Raw genomic sequence first — 10,758 nt, 5'->3', positions numbered from 1 at the left:
TGTACGTACTTTGAATTAAAGCAGGTGGATAGAGAGACAGTAGACAGAGGAACAGAAGGTATGCTTGTTTGTAGTACAATGACTAACCAGAAGAGGGTTCTGTTTAAGATGTGGTGCTAAATCACCCAAATGACCCCTGTGTCAAATTCAAGTCAGCATGACCAGATCTGATTAGATTATGTATACGCTTTAGTAGAGATTACTGCACAAAGAGGGTTTAAAAACAAATTATTTTTCATCATTATACCGAGCACTGGGGTAAAATACGATTTTAGAACATGCCGGACGAGATACATTTTATAGCACATTATCAGTTAATCTGAAGTTGAGACAGATCTAGTTTACAATATCCTACCGACAGAGGTGGCGTCCCGTCATCTTCCACAGTGACAATGAGTCGATATTCTTGCTGGCGCTCTCGGTCAGGAGGCGCTGGCCTTGTCACCATCTCTCCTGTCACACGGTCCATGCGGAAGGTCAGGTCCTGGTTTCCAGCAGTAATGTAGTAAAACAACATGGCGTTGGGACCAATGTCTTGGTCAATGGCGACCACACGGAGGACTGACGTACCTCCTCCAACATTCTGCAATTCACATTGAAAAAAGACACCCCGTTAAAGAACAAATACAAACCTGGGGCCGATATTCAAATGTTATGGTGCAAACTGAAAATCAGCCAGTATTAATCACTTTAATTTATTAACTACACATTACCAAAACTGCTGATGTAGATCATGTGCGATGTGCATGTTTGTCCCTACCTCATTTATGCTGACGTTGTAGCCCCTCTGGCTCTCCATGACAGGAGCATTGTCATTGATGTCCAGGATGTTGATGGTGAGGGAGTGGTCTGTGTGTCTTGGAGGTGAGCCATTGTCACTTGCACGTACCTGCAACAACATACACATGCATCGTTGTGTACTCGTATGTTGTGCTGAACATGTATGAGGACATGGGGAATACAATCACAAAGAGGACAAAGTGAGATCAGCTGTATTCATGTTTTAATGGGACTCCTGGTACTTCTTATAAGCTTAAAACCTAAAAATGATAAATCAGTTAATAATCACATGACTATGATGTCATAGAAGTCAATATATTTTATATGAAACACGTGAGACACGAAACTAGTTAAAGTGTTTGTGCTGAGGTTAGAAATCGAGACATGGTTGTGGTTGTATGTGTGAGAGCTATATTGCCACATATATTAATTATGTTGTGTAAGATGTCAATACTCCATGTGGATTGCTGCCTGACCTTCAGTAGGTAACGGTCCACTGACTCTCTGTCCAGAGGAGCATTGACATAAACTTCCCCGTAAGTGTGGTTCACTGTCTTGATTTTAAACACGTCCTCCATGTTGCCTGCCACCAAAGTGAAATTGACCTGAGAGAGAAAGAGAGTAATGAGTCAGAATAAGTCGACGACAATCGTGTTTTCTTTCCTTTACAACAGAAAGAGAACATCACCCTCAATGCACCAGCTTAGGTTCAGCCAAAAGCTTTCATCATGAAGTTACCTGTAACGTATAAGGAGTTTAAAAGTTGAATCTCAATGTGCAGCTTCTAAATCTTAAATAAAATCGCAGCCCGTGCTAAAGAATCAATGAGCACATCTGAGGAGCGGAGCATCAAAAGCAAGAGCAAATCAATTTATGATTAAGAAAGAAAATTAAGAAAACATAAGCGAGAAAGACAGGAGGGGATGAGTTGGTAGAGACAAAAAGCACAAATAAGGCATAAGGAAAATGTTCTGCAGGAACTAAAGTGGATCACGACACTGACATGTCATAATAACACTCAGCTTTTGTGAAACTGAGACAACCTCATTTGACTTATAATCATAATCACACAATATGAAAAGACACACAGACAACAATGTGTAACATAACGTCTAAATGCGATATAATATATATATATATATATATATATTAATAATGTGAGACGTATGAACAATAATATGATATATATATAAAAACTGATAGGTTGCGCCACTTTTCACTGGAAGAACATATTTGTGTCATAAGTGAATATGTTTGTTGCTGTATAGCTGTGTAGTAGGTTTCCTGTCAAATCAACACATGCTAAAAATGTGTCAGTTGCCCTATATAGTTGCACTAATTAGTCCCAAGTGTATTATGGTACTCTGGTGATGTTTCGTGCTGCAAGATCTAAAAACGAAAGTTCTTTTTTGGATGTCCATTTTCCCCTCTCTACTCTCACCAGTCCATTCAGTCCAGCATCTTTGTCCCTTCCGAGCACGACTGCCACTTTCTTCCCCATGGGTGTGTTTTCTAGGATGTCCACTGAAGTATCAGAAGTGATGTCCAACACTGGGCTGTTGTCATTCTCGTCCAGAATGGTGATTGAAACCTGTTAATAAAAGGTGATATCAAAAGTGGGCTCTGCCACAAATCACTGAAATGATACTTACCTTCAAATTGAGATTAATCAAACCAAGGCAACACATCTAAACATAAAAGATAAGCACTTCACAAACTGCAAATGAAGATATGTCATGTTGTACTTTAAAAAAATAATGTAAAGTCTTACCTTCTGCAGTCCCAATGAGAGATGCAATGAATAAAAGAGGAATGCCATTAGGTTTTCTACAACAGAATAGATACAACTTATACTGTTATGCATTCAAACTTGAACGGGAAAACAGAGATGGGGCTTCGAATCCGAATTCACAATGAATCAACATACCACAGTGGAGTCCTTTTTAGGCCCTCCATCATCAGCTACAACAGTCAGTGTATACATATCCCCCTTCTCTCTGTCCAGCAGACCGGTCACTGTTATACGGCCCTGAAACATCAAACACAGCAGCGTATCTAGATGGAAATCTTCCTAATGTGACAGAAAGTGAGCGAGGTAGGAGAGACGATGAAGTTTCATAGAAAACAACAAAAAGTCCCCCTTTCTAATCTGTCAAAAAGAGACTTCAAAGCAAACACGTTCTCTGATCAGCTTACAGTCATGCAGCAACAAGAGCTCGAGCTTAAATCACAGAGGAAGAGGTGTTATCAGACCACACTGAGTGAAAAACATTTGACAGAAGGTGATAGTCGACACAAAATATAGGCAGGTGCACTGTGTTCTTACATGTAATGTACACTCAGATCATATCTTCATTGACCTTTCTTCCGCTGCTTTCTCTCTCACTCACCGTGACACTGTCGATCTTAAATAGGGCCAGAGCTGCAGGCGACGTGTCGGGGTCGAAGCGATAAGTCAGCTGGTTCAAGTTGTCGGCCGACTGGGCCTGCACCTGGACCACCTCTGTGCCCGTGGCGATGTTCTCACGCAGAGAGACCTCGTAGCCGGCGGAGAAAAAGGCCACAGCCTCATCCAGCTCATTAAGCAGCGTGACATAGACTGTGCAGTAACCTCGGTGGAAAGGTGGGGCCTGGTCAGTGGCTGAGACATTCATTAGATAGGTGGTCTTGGTCTCGTAGTCCAGGTAGTCCACAGTGGTTACCAGGCCGGTGCTTACGTCCACCTCAAATTTGCGATCGGAGCCGGACACGAGGGCGTAAGCGACAGATCCACCATCACCTTCACAGGAAGAAAGAAGTGGTTGGCAGGTGATCACTTACAATGAACTTGTCTTTTCAAGAAATCTGAACAAGGAGAAGAAGCGTTTAGTCGTTATTCAGCACAGCACTGGAACCACCTGCCAGATGTACCTTTAATTACCTTTAACTAAACTATTTAACAAAATCTAAGATCATACAACCATTGTATTCTATTTTATTACTATTTCTATCTATTTGTATTAATTTACTTCAACCTATTTTTTTAATTTATATACAAATATATCCTTATATTTCTATGAGTTCTAATCTCTTTACCTCTTTTACTTTTCTTGAAAATTGTTTTAGACTTTGCTTTCTGATTTTGGATTTATCGATTTGTCTCTGTATTGTTTTTAATGACACTGACAGCAACTTGAATCTGCCTCTGTGTAGTAATGTGCTTTATAAATAAACTGACACCTGCCTTGGCTTCTCTTGACAACTGTGAGTGTTTTAAATAGTTAGAGAGAATCATAGACATCACAACATGTTTACATTGAAACTATAGTTGCAGCATGCAAACAGCCTCGACGATTCTGTGATCTATCAAACACTGCTGTTGACATGCTGGTGGCTACATTGTGTTTATTTCAGTTTCCAGACAGCTCCAATGTTTTGGAAAATGTATGTCATAGTACCAGAGGCATCATAAGGCTTCTGAAAAACAAAATACAAAGGGGAAGTGAATAGAGGAAGTTTGAACCGTGGAGCAGAAGTTGCAGATTTAAATGTACGCTGCAGCATGTGAACTTGTTTTTGTGTGCCACTGTCGTGTAACAGGGTATAAACAACTCTGGTTTGTGATGTGTCCCTTTGCAGTGGTGCCCACTGGTGTTGAGGTCGATGACCTGCAAACAACTGACTGGTGCCCGCAGAGCAGAAGGGAGCAGATGTTTAAACCTCAGTTAGCTCAGTTCTCTGTGTTTATGTTAAGGAAATTAACCTGAAGGGACAGTGAAGAGTCAATAACAGCTACTACCATCGAACTCCCGTCCCTCTGCTCCCATCCTTTGATTGATCAGAGATGAAACTCACCGGTGTCAGGGTCTGTGGCGCGCACCACAATCACAGAGGTGCCGATGCCAGCCGTTTCCCTAAGACCCAGACGGTTGTATTGTTGTTGGGTAAACACTGGCATCTCGTCGTTGGCATCATCCACATATATGATCACCTGCAGGGGATATTTGTAGCAGTAAATCAGCTGTACATATTATCTTTGAGGATGAAAAGAGTCTTAGGGAAAGGGGTTTGGTAATTGGTATCCACTCATCAAGAAATTAGACTGCAGACATATGATCCTAATCTGCGTCACTAGTAAGGGGCTGGTTCCTCTAAAGTCCACATCTACCGAATGAAAAGGTCAGCTGCAGGCTACAAAAAAATATCTTCCATTTTTAAACTTTGGAACTATTATACACAGATTTATAGCATCTCCACCAAACGCATCCATTTGAACGCTCACCCTCACGGAGCTCCTCATGCTGCCCTCGTCACTGTTGTAGGCCTCCACTTCCAACACATGGGAGCTAGTGGTTTCTCTGTCCAGAGCCCTGACGCCTCTTGTCACCAGCCCGGTCGTCCGGTCGATGCTGAACAGCTTGTTGCTGTTGCCTGCACGACATCACAAATAAGAACAGACATAAACACACACACACGCACACACCCAGAAAGACCGTGACAGAAAGGGACAGTTTAAGTGACTTTATTACACATTTAACGATTGAATTTAGGCTCGACAGCTGCCAGTTGGGTGGGATAATTGTTGTTGATTCGAATGCACGTTACTTTGTTTACAGAACCCGTCATTATTGGTATTTTTACTTTGAAAAGATCTGATTTTTTCACTCCAAGACAAGTGAAACAAGGATACAAGTGGAAGAATCAAACCCGTGTAACAACACAATTGGACAAAAGAGGACAAAATGCAATGACGGTAGGCCTTACCAGTGAGGATCCTGTAAAGAACTCGACCGTTCTCACCCTGGTCTGCATCTGTAGCTTGAACCTGTTCAAAAACACACAAGCAGACACTATGCACTTAGATATGTGACACCAAAAACAACAAAATCGGCAATGACTAACAAACACAAACCATCTAGCTCCATACAGGGAAACAGAAATGTCCTTATTCTATCTTTACAACTGGTACAATTGCAGAGTTATAACTTTTACTTTTTTTGGGCAGTTTGAATATTATGATGGTAAAATATACAAGAGCCAATAGAGATTACGTGAGGAGAGAGCAGTTGGATTTTGATTCCAGTGAGTCTGGATGTTCTGTGTTTACAGAGTGTTTTTCCTAAGCAGTTACATGACAGGCAGCACATTTCTTACGAGCTTTTTTTGATTTGGTGGTTTCTATAAACAGATGGACAACTCAGTAGACTTCCCCATTCACCACACATTCACTGGTGCCCAGTGTCTTGTTGCCACAACAACCCCATCATGGTTTGGCAGTGAGAAATTTGCTCGCTCTCTCACAGGGAAATCGCCAGAAGCAGCCAAAAAATCCACACCCAGCCCAGACTGCATGGCTCCGCAGCGTACACAGATAAAGAGTGGAGCATGCTGGGCTGCTGCTGAATGGGCCGTGTCCTAAGACTGACTTCTGAATCCACAGAGGCACAGAGCCGCTGGCACTGGATGAGGTGGAATCTACCCACTCCACTGCGGATGTGTCAAAACCTGTGGAGATGTCTACAAAGTGCATATTCAATACATACAAACACAGGAAAAATTAAGCACATGTATGTGCACTCAGGTTCACAAAAACACACACAGTCACAGCCACTCACAGTCCCCCCCTCTCCCTCTCTCTCTCTCTCTCTCTCTCTGCCCTGTGTGTCCTCCTTTGCTCTCTCTCGCTCCCTCTATGAAGAGAGGCCCAACTTCAGTCTCATTAGCTTTATAAAGAGATGTGGAGAGGAGAGGAGAAAGAGGAGGAGAGGGGAGGGGAAGACAGGAGAAAAAAGACGCTGGGGGTTCAGATTGGAGAGTGATGAATAGGGTATTACACAGCGGACTGCACCACTTTGGCCATACAAGGGGGTGTATAAAGTTTAAGAATACATTGTACAGCCAGATGTTGTAAGTGTAAGAATGTGGAGTGGAAACACAGAGAGATTACTCGCTAAGCCTTTGCTTGGCTCAGGAAATACGCTATTGTCTTTGGCTCCCTGGGATTAAAACAATAGTGAGATATTTCAACCATGAAGCTGTTACCCAAAATTTACCCCCTTTGCCTCCTTGTTCCCGTCTTCCGCCCCAGCATTTCCCCCACTGTCTCTGGGAAAGCAGCACTTTTAGGGGGGAAAACAAGTGTGTGGAGCCAAGAAACAGGTCTGACCTCAGTTACTGGGACGATTCAAGTTGCTGTTTTAAAGAGTCTCTAAAGTGTGAGTGTGAGTATATATTTTTGAGGGTTTTCTTCCAGTGTACAAAAAGTTTAAATATGAAAAACAAAATGTTAATAGTATAGCGTTTTAAAGGTAAACATAATTCTTTATTTTTTTACTTCAATCTTGAGGCAAAAAGATTACTAACTTTTGAATGTCTCTTACAATGTGTATTTCATATCTGCTGTGAAGTTTCATTTGGACTGCAACTCCTAAAATTCACATTTTGACATGTGAGCTGCTTGACATGTGCTTGAGTAACAGCACATTGTCTAAGGGGGCTTGTTGAGGCTGTTACATGCATTTAGTTTAGTATGATTTATTTGGAGCATTTGTGAAAGAGGATGAGCTCTCTATACCAAAAAAGTTTTTTCTTTCACCATGTAGATAAAACAAATAATATATGGGGAAAAATACCAGATATCAGAAACAAGAGGCAGTAAAAGGCAAAGAAATCCATTAAGCAGTTGCTTGTGCTACTAAGACATTTTTGCAGAACTTGTGATTGCCAAACTGGTCAAACTTTGCAAATGTGAATAAGTTAGACACAGAAGTTTAGGAATGACGTCATTGTTTTAAAACTAGCTGAGCAGTCAGATCTGGAGGAGCAACAATGTGGGGTGATAGAGAGGGAGAGTACCTTCCAGCTAAGCTGCCAAGTTTAAGAGCAGCCTGCCTAATCACCAATATGTGCAGTGCAGTCCACAATATGTGTGGGTGAGGAAGAAAGTTTGTGTTTGAATAGATGTGTGAGTATGTGTGCGTGCAGTGTATGTACTTGGAGGCGCTGACTAATGAACTGACTCTCTAACGAGCCATCCTGCTCCAGTGGCCTTTTCACAGCTTTCCTGGCATTTGCTCTTAAAAATAATTTCACGTCCCACTGTGTTTCCCTTAAACCGATAAGCCATGCTTTGTCTACGCTGAATTAGGGACATTGACATTTACAAATGTTACTATACCAAAGATGGGGGCACACAGAATGAGGGGGGATAATTGGAGACTGGGGTAGAAGAGGTGGGCGCCGCGCATTTTACAAGGGGCATTTTAATAAACCCAATTTGTTTTACATTGAAGAAAGCCTGTCAAGCATTGACTGTTTTCTGGTCCTTGATTTAATAGCTACATAATTGCCGCAAATGCCAAACACTCGCCACATTTCGGTGCAAATTTGCATGTGTGTGTCTGTTGTGGTGTGCGTGTATGCATGGGTTGTAAGCCTTTGAAGGTGTGATCCCAATAAAGTGAAAATAAGCAACTTAATAAACCTACTCAGCTTGGTTGGGCTTGGCTAGTGAGGTAAAACATGGGATATTGAGAGAGCTGCTGTGGCACTTTGATAGAGGCTGATCTCTCACACACACACACACACACACACACACACAGACACACAAACACACACACACACACACACACTAGGAACAAACAAATACACACATTCTCCTGGGGCCTTTTTACATATACCTCCAATCTAATTTCCTTTCTCCTTTCAGGTCCAAGACAACATGAACACCACTGAGTCAGGCTCCAACTTCACCCTAACCTCCAACTTCACCCTAACCTCCAACTTCACCCTAACCTCCAACACAGAGAACATCACTCTGTCCAGCCTGACAAACACCACCATCTTCTCCACCATCTCTCAGCCTCCATCCTTCTCTTCACACATCCATGACCCAGAGTTCACCATCATGGTGGTGCTGGGCTTATCGCTGCTGCTGGCAGGGTTCGCCGCCTTCCTGGCTGTATGCCGGTCCTCCCAACAGGATGGGGACTCGGACGCGAGCTGTGGCCCAGGAGAGAGCTTGACCACTGGACGAAGCCAATCAAGTGAGCCCCAGCTCAAGGTGTGGAAGAGACTGGGCTCGTATCGGCGTTCGTTCAACCTGTCTTTCAGACGGCCGCCACACCGCAGACCACATGAGCGGGAGATTATAAATGCATCGCAGTCACCAACAGGACAGACGCCACAGTCAGAAGCCGGCAAGGAGCCTCACCTCACTATGCCATGTCTCTTTGACTATGTCACTGAAATCTGAGGCTGAGAGTTGACTGACTGCTCCCAAAAATGTGACACACTGTATTTGGATGAATGTGGATGAAGAGTAAATGAGAAGATTTTATTAATTTGAATTCCAGGGGGATGAGGGTTGCTACAAAGTAAGTGCTTAAACGTAAGCAATCAAAAAGACAGTCTGACAGGTTCACATGTTTTGTGAGACAAACCACTTCACCTTCAATATAGTAGCAGGTAACAGGTTGGGCATAGATGGTCTTTTTCCATCACCCTTCTGCAGTGTATCCACTGGAGATGAATATGAATTAATCCCACGACTCAATTTGATTACAATTCTCACAGTAAGGATTTGATGCTTCATCAAATCTGCCCTCGATTAAATTTGGTCTGATTAGATTGCATCCAAGTTTTTCCAAGGAGTATAACGGCAGTTTAACAGGCACAGTGGACCCAACACAAGCCTAATATGTTCAAAGTTTATGGACAAGCGTTGTTCCTTTGCATCATGCTAATAGTTCTAATGCTGTAAACCCCATCATTCTGGTGATCATGCAACTGAAGACAAACTATGAAATATTAAATAGTGTGATTAAATGTAGCTTTCAAACTCTGTGAGCCAAACAGAGACTTTTTTGTGTGTTTTGTGATTGTTAGGTTCAGAAATAAAGTGACTTTTAGTGTGAATGGTGAATGTGCAGTTTGTTTCCTGATGTTTTTTGCATTCTGTGTGTTTGCCACCTGAAGGACGCTGGTTCCTCTGGGCACACTCTCCAATATGCTGGTCTCATAGCTGTTTTGGAGGAAGATGGGTCTGTTGTCGTTGACGTCCTGCACCTCCACAAACACAGTGGCCGTGCCTGTCCTCCGGCTGCCAGCTGGGCCGTTGTCTGTGTGCAGGAACATTCACAAACACATAAGTTGCAATCATTCAGGTTAATGCCAATCTTAAGGTTGATGCCAAGAAATGCAAAATAGACACAGCTTTTATTTAATGGCTGTACCACAGGCTAAAAAGCCATAAATAAGAAAGGTAAAAAATCTGCAGAATATTATTACAACATATAGAAATGGAATCGCTATGTTACATCAAAGCAATCCATTAATCGAGAAGAAACCTAAAATAGCTTGATGTAAAGAGGTAAGACTGGAACATAGTTGGCTTACCAAACCTTCATTTTTAGCTGCTTGTGAATTAGGACAATATATGTAAATCTGCTCTTTTGCACAGTCTTACATTATCTCAGCCTTTTCTCCCCTCTCTTGTGTCTCTGGCCTCTTTAGCAGATAAGCCACTCTGACTCAATGGTTTCCAAAACAGGAAAACCTCAGAGTTTTTGTTCTGTCTTTTCAAACAGGAACAAAGGCAGTTGAGCAACATTCTGAAATCACTGCAGCTGTGCAGGCATAATTTGTGTCATCATTGCCATACACAAGTAGAATGGAAGAGCTTTGAAGAAGCAAGGATACAAGCTCGATGATAAATACAACCAAAGACTGTGTGAAAACAAGGACAGTAAAAGAGGATTAAGGTATTCTGACATTTTCAAAGCATGAATTCATGACACACCTATAGCTTCTACAACCAGATTGTAGGCTGCCTGGTTCTCTCTGTCCAGGCCAACCACTGTCCGAACAACTCCGTCTCTGAAGCCCACGCTGAACTTGCCGTCCTGATTGCCATCTAAAAATATATAAAAAACAAACATATTTCCAAATGAAAATACAAACAATTATACAAAGTGCAGCAATACTACTAAAAGAAACATG

General features: G+C 42.2%; 1 protein-coding gene across 2 annotated transcripts in view; it reads right to left on the bottom strand.

Annotated features, from left to right (window-relative positions):
- Positions 1-10,758, bottom strand: part of cdh23 (cadherin-related 23) — a 141,417-nt gene that overhangs the window by 26,644 nt on the left and 104,015 nt on the right. For both annotated transcript variants that reach the window (XM_061087601.1, XM_061087600.1), the window contains 12 exons: positions 10,559-10,672; positions 9,730-9,878; positions 5,524-5,584; positions 5,042-5,190; positions 4,615-4,750; positions 3,171-3,559; positions 2,708-2,809; positions 2,552-2,554; positions 2,222-2,371; positions 1,257-1,385; positions 761-889; positions 356-583 (listed from right to left, as the gene is read on the bottom strand). In XM_061087601.1, the coding sequence (XP_060943584.1) occupies positions 356-583; positions 761-889; positions 1,257-1,385; positions 2,222-2,371; positions 2,552-2,554; positions 2,708-2,809; positions 3,171-3,559; positions 4,615-4,750; positions 5,042-5,190; positions 5,524-5,584; positions 9,730-9,878; positions 10,559-10,672 (1,739 nt within the window). The remainder of the gene's footprint in view (positions 1-355; positions 584-760; positions 890-1,256; positions 1,386-2,221; positions 2,372-2,551; positions 2,555-2,707; positions 2,810-3,170; positions 3,560-4,614; positions 4,751-5,041; positions 5,191-5,523; positions 5,585-9,729; positions 9,879-10,558; positions 10,673-10,758) is intronic.

Source organism: Limanda limanda, chromosome 15 (genome assembly GCF_963576545.1).
Source record: "Limanda limanda chromosome 15, fLimLim1.1, whole genome shotgun sequence".
NCBI lineage: Eukaryota > Metazoa > Chordata > Actinopteri > Pleuronectiformes > Pleuronectidae > Limanda > Limanda limanda.
The sequence above is the reverse complement of the archived record's forward strand: the minus strand, read 5'-3'. Positions and strand labels throughout refer to the sequence as shown.